The sequence below is a fragment of the Rhagoletis pomonella genome, unplaced genomic scaffold (assembly GCF_013731165.1).
Source record: "Rhagoletis pomonella isolate Grant_MI unplaced genomic scaffold, Rhpom_1.0 Rhpom_scaffold_00007, whole genome shotgun sequence".
NCBI classification, from domain to species: domain Eukaryota; kingdom Metazoa; phylum Arthropoda; class Insecta; order Diptera; family Tephritidae; genus Rhagoletis; species Rhagoletis pomonella.
Window position 1 is genome coordinate 3316376 of NW_023458561.1, and position 23568 is coordinate 3339943.

The 23568-nt window shown below is 37.6% G+C and overlaps 1 protein-coding gene across 1 annotated transcript in view; it reads left to right on the top strand.

The window, feature by feature from the left end:
• LOC118742255 (ryanodine receptor) overlaps positions 1-23568 on the top strand; it is a gene marked incomplete at its 3' end in the record, with an annotated part of 525243 nt that overhangs the window by 95947 nt on the left and 405728 nt on the right. The window contains 2 exon segments of the mRNA XM_036474193.1: positions 5448-5622; positions 5686-6035. Coding sequence (XP_036330086.1) covers positions 5448-5622; positions 5686-6035 — 525 coding nt within the window.

Below are 23568 nucleotides of genomic sequence, written 5' to 3' on the forward strand. Positions count from 1 at the left end.
AAATGAACAAGGAATTAAAATATAGATACGGCAAGCGGCTTTGTTCTGATTAGAAGTCTTTGTTTAAGTTATTTATTAACGGCAGCACATATGATAAAAATAAAAAGTAAACTTTGGTTTCATTGTCCATTTTTTCAGCCAACTGATCAGATCGAAGCGCATTGACCTCTGGTTTTGAACTAATAAAAAATAGCTTTACACTATCCCATTGTTCAAGGATGCGCAAAATAACTCCTTCTAATGAGAACCACCTTGCATGGGATATCCCTAAAATTTTGTGTGGTTTTACCGCACAATAGTTCTGAAATTCTATAAAATCGTATACTCGTTTAGGGCTGTGCGAGAAAAACCCCTAAATATTTCGACACACCCACTCTATTTGCTGTGCCAATTTTTTGCAAGCATAGACTGTACAGAGGTGAAGTGAGTGACATGTACATTTTAAGTAAAAATTTACCTGTTTCCGCTTCAAATAGAGTTCTAACGCTTTTTAAATGTCCCGCCATTACGCTTGCTCCGTCCGTAGCCAAGCCAATAACATTTTCAATTAGAATCTCATATGCACGGAAAAAATCTTTAATAGCTGCAAACACTAAATTTGCGTCACATTTGCGCCAGCTGAGATTCGAACCGGGGTGCTCAGTTTTGTTAGCCGAATACTCTCTCTGCGTGCCAACGCCGCACATAAAATTTCATTGACTAAGTGCGTACATATCATTAAATCGTTAATAGTACCCGTTAGAGATGAGTTGAGGACTAATTGATCTCCAATTATACCCATAAGGGATCTCCATAATTGATCTCCATTAGTACCCGTATGAGACTAGTTGCGACTAATTAATGCCCAATTATACCCGATTGAGAGTAATCTCGGAATACTCTCTTTAGAGATTAGTCGCACAATTTTTTGCAGGGAAGTTTCAAAATTTCAGCACTATTAAAAAAAAATCAACAAAAGTTCGTACAAATTTCTATCTTCTTCAAACTTCTAAAAAATCAATCGAAATGTTTAGCCATTTGAAACTCGTATTTTATCTTATTACGATTGAGTATGTAGTCCACTTGCAAACAGCGTTATGTGATTTTATAATAGTAAGCCATAAACTAAAAAAAAAACATCTACAACAACAAGTAAAATCCAAATTTTATCATTTTTTTATTATCTGAAAATTTGGATAAATAAGAGCCTAATAACATTAAAAAACGAAATCGGAGTATGTTAGTTTTTGCAAATCTTATATATAACTAGTAATTTTTGTAATTTTTAGAAAAAAAAAACCGACTTCAACTCCCATATAAAAAAAATATATATATATATATATATCTCATGATCCGCTGATCGGATCTTAACCAGCAATCGGTTGACGTGGTCCAAAGTTATGCGGTAACATACATAAAAAAAAAAAAAAAATATTCCGACGAACTGATAACCTCCTCCTTTTTTGGAAGTCGGTTAAAAATAAGTGCACGTTTTTGGTGTGACCTCATAACTTGAGAACGGCTTCACCGAATTCAACCAAATTTATGTGGCATATTCGATCTATCATGCAGATGGTTTATGTTTTCCCGAATTCGGAAAAGGGGGCGTGGCACCACCCACATTAACTGAAATATAAAAATAAGAGAACGTTTTTGTTGTGACCATATAACTTGAGAACGGCTTCACCGAATTCAACTAAATTTATGCGCATATTCGGGCTATCACGCAGATGGTTTATGTGAAGTTTGGTTGAATTCGGAAAAGGGGGCGTGGCGCCTGTATTTTATATATAAAAATTAGTGAGTTAGCTTATAACTTGAGAACGGCTTAACCGAATTCAACCAAATTCATAAAGCGTATTCGGGCCATCATGCAGATATTTTATGTGGAGTTTGCCCAAATTTGGAAAAGGGGGCGTGGCATATGTATCTTATGTATAAAAATAAGTACACGTTTTTGGTGCGAGCTTTTAACTTGATAACGGCTTCACCGAATTCAACGAAATTTATACGGCATATTTAGGCTATCATCCAGATGGTTTATGTGAAGTTTGCCCGAATTCGTAAAATGGGGTATGGCACCTCCCATACTAACTAAAATTTTTATGTTGTATATCTCTTGAAATATTTGTGGTAGAGTATTGGAAATTGGTATAGAGTTATATCAAATAATTCCATACTCATGGAGAAAAATGGGCGGTATTGGAAAAGAGGGCGTGGCACCTCCCATCTTATATATAAAAAAGATGTGCAAGATTTCAACCAAATTTATATGGCTTAGTCGGGCTATTATGCAGATGGTTTGTGTTAAGTTTCCCCGAATTCGGAAAAGGGGGCATGGCACCACCCATACCAACAAAAATTTATCTGGTATATCTCTTGAAATATTTGTGGTAAATTACTGGAATTGGTATAGAAACATATGAAATAATTCCATACTCCCCATCTTAAATAAAAAAATAAGTGCACGAATTCTACCAAATTTAAAGGGTATATTCGGACTATCATGCAGATGGGTTATGTGAAGAGTGCCCGAATTCGGTCCAGCGGTTCATGATATATGACAGTTTATGTCTGTCACGTGAACCACGTATATGGTACAACAGCAGATACATGAAAAATCGAAAACATAGTGAAAAATTCTTGCTATGATGTGCTGTGTTTATTTTTTCTTCGGATAAATTAAGTCAAGTATAAACATAGCTGCATTATAGTTCTTGTTTAGTACTTGATTTTTTTTTTAAACATATACGATTTAAAAACAACAAAAACAGATTGTTTTATTTCAACCCGGCCTTGAGCTCAAAAAATATTTCAATAATTTTGCACAAATTTGTTGCATCATTTCGTACGAAAGGTTTCAAAACGTAGTGGAAAATTGTTGCTATAATGTGCTGATTTTATTTTTTCTTCGGATAAATTAAGTCAAGTATAAACATGGCTGAAAGTTTTTCAATAGGGATTTTGTAGAGCCAATGGAATGAAAGTCACCACAACACAACATATCTGCCATTTCATCGTATTATCGAATAGGTGGTGTACATTGATATTCGGTCTTTCTATTTTTGACTTTGAAGAATCAACACAATGCAGGATTTACGTGGAAATCAACAGCTTTTTAGTGGTGCTTTGGTATTATTGGTATTGGTGTCGAAGCAATTGTTAGAGATCGAAGTGGCAAAGTTCGAATCGATAATACAAATGGCTTGATTACATTGCCGAAGAATTTTTGTACAATTCTCCAATTAAAAGAAAAATTGATTGAATGCGTGTTTCCAAATATTGCTCAAAATTACCTGTATCACGATTGGTTGAGAGAACGCGCAATACTTGCACCAAAAATGTGCATGTCAATTCAATCAATTATCAAATTCTAGAAAAATTGCCATATGAAGTGACAACGTATAAATCTGTTGACAGCGCAATGAATCAAGATGACGCAGTGAATTATTCAGTTGAATTTTTGAATTCAATGGAACCGCCTGGTAAGCCACCACATTGTTTGAATTTAAAGGTCGGCTCATCAATTATTTTACTACGGAATTTAAATGCTCCAAAACTGTGTAATGGCACAAGAATGGCAGTAAAAAAATTGATGGCGAATTTAGTTGAAGCAACAATACTGACTGTCAAAGCGAAAGGTGAAATTGTGCTCATACCACGTATTCCACTGATAAAAACAGACATGACGTTTGAATTCAAGCGTTTGCAATTCCCAGTGCGTCTAGCATTTGCCATGTCCGTCAACAAGGCGCCAGGACAAACTCTTCAAGTATGCGGATTGAATTTGGAGGAGCCGTGGTTTTCGCACGGACAGCTATACGTGGCCTGTTCAAGAGTTGGCATTCCAAATTGTTTATTTATTCATACCCAAGATGGAAAAACAAAAAATGTTGTATATCCAAATGTGTTGGATAAGATTAAAAATAAAGGATCAAACATTTTGAAATAAAACAAATGATAAATCTTCATATAGAAAAGTTCCAGAAGTTTTCATCAATTTTTCAATATTTGGTGTAGAGGAGCACACCGGGGTACCGCTAGTTTTATATATAAAAAATTAATATAGCGAGTTTTGAGTAACTTTTACATAGCAAGCTTTTTTTAGCTTTTCGCGCTCTCTCTTCCATGAAGATTGGTCTACTTCTTTTTTACGGCGTCTTCCACTAGGCACCGAAACTAACACGTTTTCTTGCAGTTTTCTAAGTTCATCAGAAGATGGACACTTTCGAACTTGTATAAATAATAATAGATTGGCGCTTACACATATGTTAGTGTTTGGCCAAGCTTCTCCTCCGATTTGTGGCGTGCGCCTTGATGTTGTCACACAAAGCGGAGGGACTTACAGTTTTACGCCGACTCCGAACGGCAATTGTATTTTTATGAGAAGCTGTTTTTCATGGCAGAAATACACTTGGAGGTTTGCCATTGCCTGCCGAGGGACGACCGCTGTTAAGAAAAAACCTTTTTTTCTATATTTTTGCGATGTTGCTTTGACCAGGGTTTGAACCCAGGCATTGTGGAGTGGAAGCGCGCACTGCTTACCACTACACCACAGCGGCCGACTTGTATAAATACGTACAATAAATATTATAGCGACTTTTGAAAGTGTATTTATACATACAAAGTATTATAGCGACGTTTGCTAGAGTAGCTAACATTTGATGCTATTTTTTTCAGAATATATAAGGATTTTGCACTGTATTGTTAGTGGTTCGCTCTCCTGTAAAATTTGAGTGCCGTAAGATAGGCGGTTTTGCATTTGGGCGATGGGCGGTTTTGCAAAAACGTCGACGATGGTATGTATGTATTAATGTACACATGTATTATAAAACTCTCTCATTCCCCTCTCTACCTCTTAGGGAATCGGCAAAGAAGTTTTACCTCTGGTGCAAGCACATACATACATATAAATACTACGTTTATGCGTTGGTCGAGATCATTTCATGAATTTGAATTTAAACTGTGTGCATAACCAACAAAATTTCATGAATTCAATTATACACGAAAGTTTACCATGAATTTCGTTATAATTTCATAAAATGGTGAATTGCCAGTCTGGCAATGCCGCATTTAAGAAACAGCTGCTTGCTAGGGTTTTGACGTTTTCAGATTCAAAATCATGTAGTGCAATAATCATGATTTAAAACACTGGAAAAGTTACCTGGATTTGTTCAAATATTAAATAAGTTCAAAATGAATAAACTGAAATTCATTAAAACCAATTTAAATATAACATGGACCATTTTCTGGAACCAAAAATGTCACAACTCTGCTGTTTAGGTTCTTGATAGTGCGTTTCCACTTTTTCAAAACACTTAATTTCATGAATTTGCGAATTATGCATAAACGGAACCATTTATGAATTTATGAAATGAAGAATTCTGTCACATACACGTAGTAATAAAGGCATGCGCGTCTTATTTTTTAACTAACAGTTCGGTCAAATTCTTTTTTTTTTATTTCAGTATCGTTGTATATGAAGGTGGATCAGTAATGTCGCAAGCTCGCTCCCTATGGCGGCTGGAGTTAGCCCGGACTAAATGGACCGGAGGTTTTATTAATTGGTATCATCCGATGCGTATACGCCATATTACCACTGGCCGATATTTAGGCGTCAATGAGAATAACGAACTAATTTTGGTAAAAATATCTCCTTATCTGATTTTTTTTGTACGATAGATGATTTTTCTTTTTTGTTTAAAGCTAAAAAAAGAAGAAGCATCAATTGCGTCAACGACTTTCTGCCTCAGGCAGGAAAAGGACGATGAAAAAAAAGTACTTGAAGATAAAGATCTCGAGGTCATAGGCGTGCCTATCATAAAGTACGGTGATACCACTGTCATTGTGCAACATTGCGAGTCCAGCCTATGGCTAAGCTACAAAAGTTATGAAACCAAAAAAAAAGGTGTAGGCAAAGTAGAAGAAAAGCAAGCCATTTTACATGAAGAAGGAAAAATGGATGATTGTCTGGACTTTTCCCGTTCGCAGGAGGAGGAGTCGAAAACTGCACGTGTTATACGCAAATGCAGCAGCCTTTTCACACAATTTATTAAGTAAGTATATAGGTATTTTTTTTTAGTGTTGCATAATATGCATGCCATTTTCGAAATTTATTTGTTTTTCTTTTATTCGCTGTTAAAATAATAAGTGGTCAAGTAAATGACTTGACATACATACATACATACTTACGTACATACTATACTATCGTACACGTTTGACGAAACTTTTTTAAACATAAAGCACCAACTTAAAATAAAAACACAAGTGTGCTAGAATTAAAAAAAAAAAAACAATTTAACTATGTACATACTTAAGGATTATCAATTCAAATACTTATATACAATTATATTTGAAGTGGGGCGAGCGACCAAGAACCTGCCTTAGGATTAAATTTCGTATTAAATTTTTACCCTCCCTGCAACTTACAAAAAATCCGGTTGGCTAACAAGGAAATTTACGTTTAAAAATTTGTATGGAACGTATTATTTTTAAAAACGTTTCGGCACAGGCTTTACACCTCAAATATTTGTTTTGGTTTTGAGAACACGCATTTCCAATTCATCTCCTAAAATTAATATTTTAATTTTTAAAACGCACATTTTCAAATCGCTTTTTAAGAGGATTATTTAATAATTGAAAATTCGCATAATCAGATTAGATATTAAAATATTTATTGCTTTTTTAATATGCGTTTTCAAATATGATTTTAAAATTATATTTTGATTAATGGCGTTTTCTGTTCTCCAAAAAAAATTTCACCTTCTTATATGGCAACATTATCAGAGTGCAACATTTTAAGGAAAGAGCACGAAATATAAATGTGACAATGCTGAGAAAGCAACTCGAACACTTGACAGCCCTGGCGCAGGGCAGAATAAATGCAACATTATTTCGAGAAAAGAAAACGCTATAAAACATTTATTGATATACCAACGTACATATGTATGCATACTAGGGTGCCCATTGAAAATGCTTTTTTTGGAAATTTCAAGACCCTACCCCCTAATTTTATTCGTTTTTATGAGAAATATTATTGCCTATTTTTATAGATTTTTTATCGATTTAGGTCAGAAAATACGATTTTGTATATTTATGAGTTTTTGAATGACTATTTTTGATTCGATTTTAAAGATCGATTATAATCTGAGAAGAGGATATATAAACCTTTACAATGGTATATAGTAATCTATTGTCGGACTTGGCTTGTTGGTATTTTTATCGGGTAAAATTAAAAAAAAAAAATGTTTCTCTTAATTTTTGAAATTTTGACTATCGATAATTTCCGCAATTTCAAAATATGTAGTACTATCTAAAATTAAATATATTTTTAAATAAACTGATAGGAAAGAACTACTTGACCGATCTCAACTAAATTTTGTATACACATTGTGCTTAGCCACCTTAAGTTCCGTCTTGAATATTTTTGAAATCGGACAAAACCTATTCCCCCTAAAATATAGCAATCTTTGAGTTTTTTGAAATTACCATTACGTTGGTGGAGCCCGTGGTTTTTGTCCGATTTTAAAAATTTTCAATATGGCGCAATGTGTGGTCGAGATAGGCCAAGTAGTTTCTGAGATACACATATATGATATAAGTGGGCGTTTCCACCCCCATTTTCCTAAAATTTCTTGAAAAACCACTTTTTTGCTAAAAAAGCGATTGTAATATATCAATTTTGAATAAATATTGATGGATTTCTTAGCCACGCTGCTCAAAAAATCTGAAATTTCGTTACATACACAATATGAATTCAAGGCCGTATTTAAGAAAAGTCGCCTAAGTTCGACAACTTTTATGCGATCGTAATAAATGAGCTATCAGTTTATTAAAAAAAAATTATTTTTTCTACATATTTTTAAATTATGGAAATTATCGATGGTGAAAATTAAAAAATTAAGAGAAATATGCGTTTTTTTATTTTACCCGATAAAAAAATCCCAACAAGCAGAGTCTGGCAACAGATTATTATATACCATTTTTAAGGCCTATATATCCTCCTCTCAGATCATATTCGATCTCTGAAATTTAATTAAAAATAGTCATTAAAAAACTCATAAATCTAACATAAATCGACAGGTTGCGAGCTCTAAATGACCTTTAAAAAATTTGTGAAAATAGGCAATAATATTTCTCATAAAAACGAATAAAATTAGGGGAGGAGGGGTCTGGAAATTTCCAAAAAAGCATTTTCGATGGGCATCCTAATGTATACACATGTACTTATATATACATTAGCTACAAAAGGTAATAACGGCGATAGATATGTGAACACCCAGTAGGAAAAGTAGTAATGCATTCCATGCCTGATAAAAAAATCGAATTTATTTATTTCTCATATATGCGGCTGTATTGCTGCGTCGCGTTCTTCCGTGTACCAAACAAATTTGAATGTAACTCGCAAGATTATTTTTAAGATAGCTGGAAAAGTAAGTTTGTGATAAGGGTCTCGCTAATCTTACACCAATGGCAAGACACTTTGGGGGGGCACACTCACCACTTTTTCCGAAAAACGAGAAAAATAAAAACTTAAAACTTTGGGGAGACTTAAACTTCGCACTTTATTGGCTTGGCGGGGTTATATCGCAGAACACGTCTGAACACGTTGACATTCGAACAATTGTGTTTTGTTTTATGTTATTTTGTAGTTCATGTGTGTGTGTATGTGTAAGTACAATTCATATGTATATATGTGTGTGTAGGTGTATTATGTGTACGTGGGGGGAACGGGCCGTGGTGAGTGGGCGCTTAGGCAGGGTTGCTGCTGCTCCACGGAGCCATTCACCATAGACAAATAGGGGGGAACAGCTGAACTCATTTAGCCATCCCGGCCCCCCTAGGCGAGTCTTCAGCCTAGTAGTTGCTGGAGTTGCTGCAGGGTCTACACTACGTTGCTTAGTCCGGTTGCCCGACGGGGGCGTTGCGTGGGCTGGTGTCGGCGACGGGTCCCTGCTGGAGCGCGATAGCGAGCCCCGGGGTGGTTAAAAGTGCGGTGGCCCTGTTATGCTGGTGGTCCCGCGATCGTGCTATATTGCCCTGCGGTCTTCGTCGCCCATTGCTTCGGGCAACTGGTGTCTCGGGCATGATGCGTGCGGGGGTGCGATGCAACAGCGTGTGGTGCGGTCTGTCGCACAGTTGGCACATGATGGGGGAGTCGCACTCCCTCGTGGCGTGCGACAGCGCCAAGCAGTTCAGGCAGTACCCATGAGCTTGCGCGACTTGCTGGCGCTGCGGCGGCTGCATACTCCTAAAAATGGAGCATAGGCGGAGTTTGTGTGGGCAACGACACAGTGGGCATCGTACGCCATGTACGGCTGCTGAGCTCCTTTGTGGAGGTTCGGCACGTAGTGATGCCATCGGAGCGGCGGCGGGTCGGGGCGTGAGGTTTCGAGGCGCTGCGGCCGGAGCTGCTGCCGAGCGGGGCACGGTGATTGCTGAACGGATAGTTGGCGTTGGTGCGGCTTCCAGCATTTCCACGTCCATATTTTTCTACATTAGGGGAGAACGGACTTTAGTATAGCATAAATCATTTATGAGCGTGATTGCTAGGTGTAAGCCACTTGGTGTGAGTTCGAAGGTACGGATTTAGGCACTTTTTATATTATCGGGTTTTGTTACGGCTTCGTTACGTTTATTGCTGTTTGACGATTTTAGATATCGGAATTCGCGCCATCGGTAGGGGAGGCGGTTGGGAGGAAACATAGCTTGACGAGCGGTCGAGTTAGTATGCCGCTTTGTGTACGGATATCAGCTACGCGGACATGACCGTCGGATGCATGATATACTTTCTCTATGCGGCCGAGCCGCCATTCCGTAGGGGGAAGACATTCGTCATGAATTAGGACACAGTCTCCAATCTTTGGCGCTTCTTGAGTGTTTTTCCATCGGTATCTTTTATGGAGGTCTTTTAGATATTCCTCCTTCCATCGACGGCTAAATTCGTGATGGAGAACTTTAATTCTTTCCCATCGATTTGTGAGTGATAGGGATTGCGTTTCTGGCTCGGGTATGGCCAGAAGTGGAGCTCCTCTGAGAAAATGCCCAGGGGTGAGGGCTGTGAACTCGGAGGGATCTTGCGAGAGGGTATTGAGAGGCCGTGAGTTGAGAACGGCTTCAATTCGAGCTAATAGAGTGGTGAACTCTTCATAAGTAAATTTGTAATTACCAGCGATCTTCTTGAAATGCGCTTTAATGCTTTTTACGGCGGATTCCCAGAGTCCCCCCATGTGTGGAGCGCTAGGGGGAATAAATTGCCAATTAATTCCTTGGGGTGCATATTTCTTTATGATTTCAGGCGAGACTTCCTTAATAAATTGGATAAATTGCCTTTCAGTGGCTCTTTGGGCTCCGACGAATGTTTTGCCATTGTCGCTCATTATTTTTGAGCGAAATCCACGCCTTCCGACAAAGCGGGCAAATGCCGCGAGAAAAGCTGCAGTTGTCAGATCTGAACATAACTCAAGGTGTATCGAAACACATACAAAAACGGCCACATAGCCCTTCGTAAAGGTGGAAGACCTTAACATAGAGGCCTTTATCTGGAAAGGCCCCGCAAAGTCAACACCCGTGATGGTAAAGGGCAATGAGAAATTGCAGCGTTCAGGTGGTAGAGCTGCCATGATCTGCGTGCGCATTTTCTGCTTATGTAGAGTGCAAACTTTACACAGGAAAGTACATTTCTTTATCTGAGGCTTTAGTCGTGGGATATAAAGCTCTTGTCGGATCATTTGCTGCATGAGCCGATGTTCGGCGTGTAGCATCAATAAGTGCAAATAATTTATGTACAGTGTGGCAAATGGGGATTTTTCGGGTATTATTATTGGGTGCCGCTCGTTATAACTCAAACTGGAGTTTGCCAGACGTCCATTGGCGCGTAGCAGTCCCTTCGAGTCTAGGAAGGGATTAAGAACTATGAGTGGGCTCTTTTTATCTATTGGCTTTGATACCATCAAAAGTGCTATTTCCCGGTCATAATAGCGGGTCTGAGTAGACATAATCAGAGTGATTTTAGCCCGTTGCAGATCTTGGTGGGTTAGTGCATGATGCGGGGGGTTAGGCGCTCCTTTTACTTTATTTTTGAGGCGAGTTATGAACTGAAACATATAAGCTATTACTCTCAGGGCTCGGGGGAACGATGAAAATCGCTCCAGGATGTCAGTATCATCCAATACGGCATGAAAGCTTTCAATTTTTCGACTTTCGGGAGTATTATGTTGCGTATCGGGGATTGTGGCCAGAATTCTTGTGATTCTGTTAGCCAGCTGGGGCCGTTCCACCAGAGTGAGGTGGTGGCGAGGTGCAGGGGTTTGCAACCTCTTGTGCCAAGATCGGCAGGGTTGTCAGCACTGGCTACATGTCGCCAATTTGCTGGCCCAACTAAGTCAATTATTTGGGCTGTGCGGTTTGACACATATGTCTTCCACATATGGGGTGGTTTTTCTAACCAAGCTAAAACTATTTCAGAGTCAGTCCATAGATGTAATTTGCGATTGTTCAGGCTTAAGTGGGTTTGAACGGTGGAGGCTAGTTTTGCAAGCCCCGCATAGCTCAAGTCGTGGTAGGCTTACGGTCTTTAGCGGAGCCACTTTGCCTTTTGCGGCTAGCAAGTGGATTGTTGTTTTGCTATCTTGTTGGGTGCGCACGTATATAGTAACGCAGTATGCCTTTTCAGAGGCGTCGCAGAAGCCGTGAAGTTCGACTTGATGTTCGGGAGAGTAGTTTACCCATCGACCGATTTGTATTTCCGAAATAGTGTTCAGATTGTTGGCAAATTGGGACCATTTTATCAAGCGTAGTGGTTTAACTTGTTCGTCCCAATCTGTTCCGTCTAGCCACAATTCTTGAATGAGTATCTTTGCTTGGATCATAATTGGTGCAAGCCATCCTGCGGGGTCAAAAAGTTTTGCCACAGACGACAGGATTTGCCTTTTGGTTTTTGCGGATATTGCAAATATTGACTCAAGGGTATATGAGAATTGATCTGATATCGCATTCCATCGTATTCCCAGAGTTTTGGTGGTACTTTCTTTTTCAAAGATGAGGAAGTTTGTGTCTAATATGTGGCCTTTATTTATATTATTTAATATTTCGGGGTGGTTGGCCGTTATCTTCTTCAAGGGGAACCCTCCGCAGTTGTGGCTTCCCGACAGGATATCGTCCACATAAGTTTGTGTTTTTAACACCGGGGTTGCTAGAGCCAGTTTTTCTTTTATATCGTTTGCCCATTCGTGAAGTGTTCGAATGGCAAGAAAGGGGGCGCAATTTACGCCAAATGTCACCGTTTTTAATTTGTAGTCGCGTATTGGACTACTAGGTGAATTGCGAAATATAATGCGCTGAAAATCTTGGTCGTTTTTATGTACAAGGATGTGTCTGTACATTTTTTCGACATCCCCATTGAAAACGTATTTAAACATGCGCCAATTTAGTATTAGGAGCATTAAATCAGGTTGTAGTGTGGGTCCCGTATATAATACGTCATTTAATGAATTGCCTGAGCTTGTGCATTTCGAGGCATTGAATACAACTCTTACTTTTGTTGTAAGTTTTTCTGGCTTTATTACTGCATGGTGTGGGAGGTAAAATGAAGTATATTTACCTTTTGTAATTTTTTCATATGACTCGACTACTTCCATATGATTTAATTGGAGGTATTCCTCGAGTACATTGTCATACGAGGTCTTTAGCTCGCCTTTTTTAAGCAGGTTTTTTCCATACTTAAAAATTGCTGAAGTGCTGAGGTTCGAGAGTGGCCTAAGGCGAGTGTGTCGGGAAATTGTGGCTTGAATGGTAGCCGTACGACGTAGCGGCCGTTTTTTGATCTTGTAGTTGTGGCTTTATAATAGTCTTCAAAATACTTATCTTCTGGGGTAATGACTTGCATGGGGGGGGGAGTTCTTCTAACTCCCAAAATCTTCTTAATTGAGAATTGAGGTATTCGTTTGAAATATCTTCAACTTGAGTTGTGAATACCGATATTTTTTCTTTTATTTGGCCGCTCAATATCCATCCAAAGATGGTATTTTGGACTAACAGGGTATTTGAAATTTTCTCAATGCCTTTTAGCATTTTTTGGGGGATTAGGTCGCTGCCTAATAGGACATCAACTTGCGCGGGGGTGTGGCAGTTGGGATCCGCTAATTTTAGATGGGCAAATTTTTTGCGATCTTTGCCATTTACTTTATAGCTTGGAAGCATATTTGTAAGTTGCGGCAGAACTATGGCGTTTGCCTCTATTCTTACATCCGCATTGGGGGAAATCAGGGTTAATGAGCACATTTTATTAGAGTTTTGTATTACTCTTCCACCCATTCCCGAAATTTCAAAGTTTGAGTTTGTGGTTGGGAGTTTTAGCCGGTTTTGTACTTTTGATGAGATAAACGATCTTTGTGAGCCTTGATCGATTAGAGCTCTAAGCTTGAACAATTCTCCTCGATGTTCAATCGAGACAATCGCGGTTGGCAGTAAAATTTTGCTTTCATTTTCGGAATGAAGCGCTTGTATATTTGCTGTTTTCGAACAGCATGGTTTCTCGGTTTCGTTTTCGAGATTTTCGGGGTGTTCGGGTCTAGCTGTTGCAACTAGCCCTGTGGCTCTTTGCGAGTAGGAGCTATTTTGGGGGGTAAAATTATTAATGTGGAGCATCGAGTGATGCCTCTTTTGGCAGTATACACAATTGAATTTACTTTCACAGTCTTTTTGCATGTGGGAGTGTGAGACGCAATTTCTGCAAAGTCTATCATTTCTAACGACATTATATCGTTCGGTTGTTGTAAGTTTTTTAAACTTCTCGCAAGATCTTAATGCGTGACCTCCTTTACAAAATTCGCATGACATACGTTTGTTTTGTTCTGCGATGAACGATTGCGTTCTGTTGAAACTTCGATTATGTAAATTATTGTTACTGGCTTGGGGTCTATTGTAGCTTCTATTGAGGTCGAGCTGTGTATTTTTCGGCTTTGATATTTTTCTATCTACCCTTTCTGCGATTTCGAATTGGGTAGTGAGGAAGTCTTTCATTTGTTGCCACGTTGGGCATTTTTTTCGGGATGAGAGCGATTGCTCCCATAAGAGTAACGATTTTTCTGGTAAAGCAGCGCATACGTTTACCAGAATAGGGTCCTAACTATCAGTGGGAATGTTTTGTGTCGCGAGAACCGACAAACAGTTTGATACAGTGGACTGTAATTTCACGAATTCTTCGCTTGTTTCCTTTTGAATTTTTGGCAAGTTCATTAAAATCGTTATTTGGTTGTCGACCAATACTCTTCATTCTCATATCGTGATTTTAATGCTTCCCAAGCCAGATTAAAATTATCGTCACTAAGAGCGAATTGTTTTACTATAGCGCCTGCTTGACCTTTTGTTTTGTATCTGAGGTGATACAGTTTTTGTGCTTGAGATAACTTTGGATGGTTTATGTATACGGCTGTAAACATGTCCCGGAAGGACGGTCATTGTTCATAACCTCCATGAAATACTTCTGTATCACATGCTGGCACTTTAAGATGTATGCCTGAACTTGCTTCTTGGATTTGTATTTGGGGCAGCTCTACTCTCAGAGGTGGAGTAGGTGCATTTAATGGCTTTATTAATTTTAGTTGATCGGAAATCATAGCCTTTGTTTCTTCGTATTGGTCTAAGCAATTTTCATATTTGGCGTAAGCCGAGGATTTAAAATTTTCAGGTAGATCTGAATCCTCAGTTTCAATTATGGCGTCATAAGCCGATTGGAGAAGTATCCAAAAATTATCAAGACTGTGGGTTTTTACTTCCAGTACTGATTCTGAATTGTCTTGGATAGGGGCTGCGGAAAACCTAGTGTAGTATCTTATTAGACTGTCACTTTCCGCAATAAATTTTGCGGCCGAAAAGTCTTTGGTCTTTTTTTGCTTCGTACCCTGTTTTGAGCGTGTAGCTTCTGCAGGGGTGCTTTGATGCTTATCTTCGTCAACCATTTTCGGTATATCTAGCAATTGAGGTGTTTTGGTTCTTTGATGGGAGACTTGTTCGTTTGCATTTAAATGTGAACTCGAGAATTTATAAAATTGTTTTTTTTTCTATGTATTTTAATACCCGCGAATGATGGATAAATATGAGTGCCCGTATAGTCGATCGGATTTTGACTTACTTTTCTTTTATAGTAACACAATGTATCCGCAATACTCTCTTTCGAGTTTTATTATTTACGTGCGTATGTATTATTATTTTTTTTTTCGTAATATAAATTTTAATAATTTCGATGGGTTGGTATTTTTTTTTTTTTTTTTTTAATTAAAAATTGCTCATTAAATTATCGCAATTTAAGTCTTTAACTTAAGGGATTTTATTTTTCCGCGCTTCTTAATATTTTTCCTTTACGTGCGCCGTACAAGGTATATGCACTACTGGGTTAGTAGGTATGTATGTGAGTATATTAATGTTAGCACGCAATGCTACCATATATTAACATATGTTAAGCGCGGGTGGTTAACACAGTGGTCCACAGCGTCGACAGAGCTACCAATGCCAGCGCAACATTTTTGTCTTAGTATGCGTACACTAGCAAACGCAAACTACCTTGTAGTACGGGGGAGCGACTACAGGACTGATGAATCGGTAGCTACCTGATAAACTCCGTTAATTACCGACCGACTACTTGCAGGGTATTTCAGCGATTAGTTTTACAAGGCAATGAATGTACTAGGCGGTAGTAACCATCGGCTCTCTCTGCACTACCGGGAGTTCCTAAGGTAGTGATTTATGGGCATCCTCTGTCGTAGTTTTTCGCTACTATGCTCCGACTGGTTCGACTCTGCACTACCATGTGCACTACCACGGGTTAATAGAGTAGCTACTTACTTAGGAGTTGATGCAGTAGCGGTTAAAAGGTGGCGATTGACTCCAGCAGTACTGGAGGGAGGTTTTCGCTATTCTGCTTCCGACTGGTTCGACTCTGCACTACCATGTACACTACCACGGGTTAATAGAGTACATAGCTACTTACCTAGGAGTCGGTGAAGTAGCGGTTCAAAAGTAGCGATTGACTCCAGCAGTACTGGAGGGTAATTCGCTGCTAGCGTCGCAACAGTTCTCTAGCTGCGCACACACGACTTGTATGTGAAAGCCGAGTAGCTCCCGGAGACTCCCGTGCGCACCAATGGTCTAAATCACAATTGTTATTTTGTAAGTATTTTGTCATGTGTAATTTTAAAATTATACTTTGCGAATACTTTACGAATACTTTGCGTACACATTGTAACTATTATGATACTCATTATATATAAGGTTTTAAGGAAAAACGGTGTTTTTAAAAAATGTATTTTAGAACGAATTTCCATCATCGCTTGTCAAATTTGGTTTGGAGACAAACCGGATTCGGACAATAAAAAAAAGATGTTTTTAAATGTATATAGAAGCGAACCAGCTACGCAACAGAAAGTGAAACCAGGAATACGTACCAGGAATAATAAGACAACAATTTTTTGTATTAATTCTAGCAAAAACATTTGCAGAAAACATTCCAAGAATATTTCACAACGTGTAGAATTTACCAACACTACTGTTGATGATGACGCATATAAATTTTAAAAATAAATGCTAATAATATGTTTCAGGACAAATACAAATTATTCAAATGTTGCATTTGAATGATTTTTCGACATAAATAAAAAAAAATGCAGGTAACCTTTGAGATAAACCTTGCGGCTAAATTGCCGCGGCGCTCTCTCGTGTAACTTTCAAAGAGCGCCCTCCGAAGGGTTAAACGCGCTCTGCCCAATCCACAAGAAAGTCGGCCATACCATTCCCGCCAACTACCTCGGGATCAGCCTTCTAAGCATTGGTTACAAGGTCTTATCGATTGTATTGTGTGAAAGACTGAAGCCCACTGACAACGAACTGATCGGGCCTTATCAGTGTGGCTTTAGATCTTGGAAAAAAACCGCTAGAAAGGGATCAAGACTCACCACCTATTTGTGGCCTTCAAAGCCGCTTTCTATAGCACTAAAAGGATTTCTTTAATCTGATGTTGGAGAAGATAATAATAGCTGTAGAACAACCGCTCATAAACAATTTACTACAAGAGCGTGCAATTGCTGGCGTATTCCGATAATATAGACATCATTGGTAATAAGAACCGCGAAGTCTGTACTTCCTTTTCCAAGTTGAAAAAAGAAGCAAAGTGATTGGACCTTGTGGTCAACGAGATCAAGACGAAGTACCTCCTGTCATCAAACAAACTGTCAGCGCATTCGCGCCTTGGCACTCACGTCACTGTTGACAGTTAAGTACAAGTTTGAAAATGTAGAGAATTTCGTTTACTTGGGAACCAGCACTAACACATATAATAATAGGTTTGTTCCACACGAGCCCGTGGGATCCCGCGGATGCCCAAAACAGCCCAGAAAGCGTTCCTCACGCTGTAAAAATTGGTAATGGTGAGCGAATACGTACAACTTTTTTATCGTAAATGTCTTCTTATTCGTGCCCGAAACAGCCCGGTTTTTTCTGGCAAAAATGTGCAAAAACTCAAATTGTCATAACAGCTGTTGTAGGAATGGAAAAATACCACGGAAGTCTTATAAAATGTGATTGTTTTCTCATTTTATTAGCCATCGAGGGATAAATACTCATAAAATCATTGTTTAGAGCTGATTTGCTGATTCCGGGCATGAAATGTGGTTTTTTGTGCTCCTCACGCTCAGGGAACTTTGGCACGTGTTTACACATTTTTGACAATTGTAAGAGAGTAACTTATTTTTACGCTCTAATTACCGAAACATCCCGGAAAGCGTATGGAGCAAAACCAGTGTCAGCATTGAAATCCAACACAGCATTACTCTTGCCGACAAGAGCTACTTTGGACTTGGTAGGCAATTAACGAGTAAAGTCCTCTCTCGACGTACGAAAACCACACTATATAAGTCACTCATTATGCCCTTACTGGTATATGGCGCAGAAGTATGGACAGGTACAACATCCGATGAGGCGGCTTTTGGAGTATTCCAGAGAAAGATTTTGCTGAAGGGTCTTGACGCATTTTCAACTACCGCAGATGATGGTAGTATGAGCTTTACAACGACATGGACATAGTGCAGTGAATTAAAATACAGCGGCTCCGCTGGCTTGGTCATGTCGTTCGAAAGTATTCAACTCGGAACCCGCTGGTGCTAGCAGAGGAAGAGGGAGGCCCTCACTGCGATGGAAAGACCAAGACAGCGCTAACTAAGACAAAGTTTAACAAATAAATTAACTTCTCAATAAATGGCGAAGATCCAAATCGCACACCGTCTTCAAAAGGGGCACAACTCCAAATTACACGTTTGTCAGAAATTGCGAAAAACTATTTCTTAGCACGTGATAATCATATGGACAAGGGAGACATTACCTTAGGCTTTTTTAAACAAATTATTACAAAAATTTGCTGCAGTTTTTGCTGAAAGGTAAATAAAAGCTCAGTGTACATTTTTAGCGCATAATTTCAAAAATGACAAATTTTGAGTTGTGTCCCTTTTGAAGACGGTGTGCGAAATATGTCTTTGCATCTGTCTTTTTGTAAACCAACAGTATGAATTGATCAAATATTGATTGCATTTTCCCACAAAAATTCAATTTTGAAATAGTAAATATCTTATTACATTAAACCGAGCAATTCTTGTATATTTGTATATATCAAATAAACCACCTCTTTGAGGTAAAATTTTCGAGTGACGAAAGCTGAACTAGAAACACAAAATTTATGATATAAATTTCGTGACGAGAATTATACGCATTTTTTAACTGCCTTGGAAACGTACGGCAAATCTTTTTTATTCATACGAATCGTTACAAAAGTTCTGTTTTTTTTTTATTTTTTGTTTCTAGCAGTAGACGAAAAATGAAAAAAGATTTTCCGTACGTTTCCAAGGCAGTTAAAAAATGCGTATAATTCTCGTCACGAAATTGATATCATAAATTGTGTGTGTTTAATTGTTGTTAAGATATCTACCGGGTGTGGCGCGCACACTTTGTGTGCTTTTTTAAAAAGTTTTACTTCTATTACGTGTACGGTGTTGCACTCGTGCTATTAAACTAATGATTTCTTCTCCAGTAGTTTTGCTCAGTGGCAATATATACATTTTATGTAAGTAGTAGCGGTGAACTAAATGCATTCATACATACATATTTATGTACAACTGTGGGTAATATTTTATGCATCTTCACAGGTAGGTTAAGTGCGGGTGATAAACCCATGTAGCATGGTTAAATACTGTGTACATAACTACAATTAAAATGGTGGAAAATATTACAATTTCGGCATGTGACTGGAAAAAACTTTAAAATACACCCAAATTGCGGTTTCCAAGACATGTACTAAGTGTTTAGCACAGCTGCATCCTTCAACTTGTCAACTCGCGGGAAATTCCCCAATTTGCAGGGAATTTCGTTTAAGTGGAAATCGGGGAATGGCCACCTTTTTTCGGGGAACTGGGTATATTATTTTTATATCTTAAAGTAACCAAAGTAGATGAATATATTAATTTTTAACAATTTTACCTTTTTGGAGCGACATTTTTTCAATTTGAATCGTAATGTCTCCACAACAAGAGTTTTCGCAGATATAAGCTATATACCAGATACAAGCTAAGGTTCTGGGCTAAACTTGTGGAAACCTAGAATAAAATCTACTGACCAGTTTTTGCGAAAATGCCCGAAAACTCTATTTTCAGCAGCCCGATTTTTTAGTTTTCAGGCGACAACTTTATGACATATGTATATTTTATATACAAAAAAAAAATAAGATAGCGTTTGATAGCTTGTTTTAAGACCTTTCTACTGATATCCACTTCAATGGTGTGGAATGAGTAGTGCGACCTCAGTGTTAGTTTAAAAAATTGCTTGTTTCGAATTTCAGGGACCAGCCACGCCCACAAAGGGCTACGAATCGATACATCCTGGAACAAAACCTTCCTAGTTTTTTTTTGTGCTTTAATTCCTGAAAGTTTGAAAAAAATTAAATGAAGGTACGGAGGACGGTACGGAGGACGGTACACACCTCGCAAAGCATCTCGCAGTGGAGACACGAACCAAAACACATTTAGCTCTATAACTTAATATATAAGGTATAGTGTGAAAGGTATTGGCCTATAGAATAACACTAAATATGTTTGGTACCCCCTTAAACCGGCAAAAGCAAAAAAAGGTGTTTTGTTTCGCAACACTTTAGCCCAATTTTTAACAATCAGGTTAATCGTTTATGAAGCTTAAATACATTTTCTGGACACACTCTGCAAGACCTTTCCAACGATACCTCAAACATGTCGATTGGACGTCTGGATAAAAACTTCCAAATCTCGTGTATATATAAGCGCGTCATTTCAGCTGTGATATCCATAGGGTTCTCGGAAATGGCTCTAACGATTTTGATGAAATTTTGTACGCAGATAATGTTTGGATTTTAAGGTTATCTGAATAGGCATTATCTCCGAGAAGATTGGTATAAGGTTGCCACTTATTCGAAATTAGTTACAAATTAATTAAGACATCATAATATGGGCATTAAATGGAAGGTATTTTAAAAATCCCCAATTCAAAAATATTTTTAATAGGGTTGCCACCTATTTTTAATCGGATATTTATTTAATTTTTTGTTTAGTAAAAAAGGTAAAATATTACTATTTATGGGTACCAAGAGAACGTTCTTAAACAATGCTTCCCCTAAGTATTCCTTAAGATAGTGGTGTAAGGTTGCCACTTATTTTCGATTCCAAACAATTTATCTAAAACATCGCAATATTTATATCAAATGAAAGGTATTGTTGAGGAATATGGTCAGAAAATATTTTCGATCACGGTTGCTACGCTTCTATGTAATAAAAATGTTTATTTTGTTAATTTCCATCAGCATTTTTTTTATGTATAAACAGTACATATACGCCCAAGGTATGTGCTATTCGTTCCAGCGTATTTCGGAATAGCGTTGCCACCTAATTTTTTGAGTAAAAAATTTACTTAATAGATATCGAAATCCAATTTTTTTTTCAAAAATATTTTTTTTAAAGCTATCCAAATGACCAGTATTTGATATCTAAACCTGGAAAACTTTAAAAAGGATGTACACTGCGGGCAAAGCTCGGTCAAACTGGTACTCTGTATTATTACACGCGCGGTGTATTCTGGCTTTTCCCTGTTTAAACGCCCCTGTGGAGGGAAATATGTATACAAATTTGCCATCATTTAGTTTAAGATCATAATGGTAAAAAATATTTAAGATCTCAAATATTCAAGATCTCTTTTCAGAGAAAGTAGTCGAGAGACCTAGCTTTAATTTAAGCCAGGAAGGTTCTCTCACATTTAGTTTCTTTGCTAAAGCCTCTAAAATATTGCAAAACCGCGATTCTTTTACACTTTGACCTCGTTTTTTTTCAAAATCAGGAGCTGATAGAAACTTTATGCTTACGAATTCGAAATCAGCACAAAAAAAATATCAAAACCAGCTTTAAGATTTGCCGTACCAAAGTTGTTTTTATTTTTTTTGTTGCGCTGTTGTAAAATTAAAAAAATAGCAAAAATTCAGATTTCCTTATGTGTTCTATAACACCCTCGCTCCCCTATTAAGTATTTTGCAAAATAATTCAATGAATATCATCATGCACGTGCAGTAGACTGCGCCATATTTTGCAACTTTATCCTACAAAGCAAGAATTCCCTCAGAAATCGGATAACGGAAAGACGTGTCTCATAGGCCCTAAAGTTCAGCGAATACAGCCAATATTTGCCAATAAGTCAGTGGAAAATTCAATATATTTTAATGATGAGAGTTTCGTCTCCCGATGCCAAAAATAGCTACAGTATTTTAAACCTTCCAATTTTTTAAAGTTATTGAGTTTTTTTTGGAAAAAGCCATGAGTCACAGTAGTCGGAGAAGCCATGTTTTACGCGACAAATTAGAAGGGCTTTACGATTATAATAATTACGATATATATATATATAGTACTGTTGTAATGCTAGTCCGAATATACCATAAAAATTATAGTTTTACGGTTGAAAGCTGTCAAATCAACTGTCAATCAATTTCTCTACAATTAAGAAAATCTTTTTGAAAATACCACTGATTATGCTTTTTGGCATGGTGATCATGAATTGTATGTCAAATTAAAACTCTGACAGTTGACAGATGTAAAATGGACTATGAATTTTTCTAAAAATAAGACAATATTTTTAAAAATTCCACTGATTAAGTTTTTGGACATGCTAATCACAAATTGCGTGCCAAATTAAAACCTTAAATGTTTATGACTGTCTAAGAGCCTTTCATTGTTTCCAGAAATAAGGAAATTTCTTACGAATTAAACGTACTATGTTTTAAGCCTCACTGATCTCGAGTAGTGTATCACGTTCAAAATTTTCGGTTGGCAAATATCAAATCAACTGTCCCTTTCAATTGAGTAACACAATATATTTGTTTAGCAAAATTGTATTTATTATATACGAGGGAACATATCTAAAAGTAATTTATGATCAAATTATGAAATAATAACAGCAATTATATTTATAAACTAGCAGACCCGGCGAAATTCGTCCCGCCCAAAATTAGATTTTTAATTTAAACATTTTGGTCCAACATTTTCTCCAACAATCCACATTTGTACTAGCACATTCATCGGTTAAGACTACACTCAGAAAAAGGTTTAGTTATAATTACCAAGATTTGGTTACAGTGACCAAGTGGCATAGTTGGATATGGCGAAATAAATATCTAGTTCACGAAAGTCTGCAATTTACTTGAGACTTCTAGTTGGGACAAATGTGGAGTGGACAATATTCCCTACAAGACGCGATTGACAGAAACTCCAAAACATTCACAACGAAAACTAACATATATGCAAAATTTTATATGCCAGTTTGGCTCTGTACACGGGGGGCAGGAAGCGAAGATAGGTTGCATAAAAATGTCGACAAAATCTGAAAGCAGGGTTGTACTTGTTGATATCTTAAGGTTAAGAATCCGCTTAAATTGAAATCCTAGCTGCTCCTGTTTTAAAGATATCCACATTTTATATACTTCTGATAGGATATATTTGCAAAAGAGGAAGGCGTACTTCTCGATAATTAGAGCATATTTATACGAAAAGAAATCTCATACAAATCTGTTCCCTTTTTTTAACTCACTAAAACGGATCAAATCAATGTGAAACATTTTCATTTTTTCCTACCGAAAGAATACTTGATCGAGATTTATTGGGCGCTACCGGTATACAACTTAGATAAAACACCACAATTACCTTTTTCTGTAGCGTGAACTTTCTCATTACAAACACTTTCGATATCGCAATATATGTATGTATGTATACAATATTGTATGCTATATAATACGGTAGTAATTTTTTATTAAAGGTTTCTTGCTATAAGCAAGTAGCGCAGGCAAGTCGCACTGCGCTTGTGCAAGAAATAAAAATGCTCTAACTTAGGCCAACGGTACTCCTCATAATAAGTAAATAAATTCAAAGCTTGTATGAGATTTATTTTGGTATTTATGTACTCTTCTGTCAGGAAATAATGACTATTGTACATCCAGAACACAAATGCGATCATAAAGAAAATCGCATGAAAGTATGCGCTTTGTGT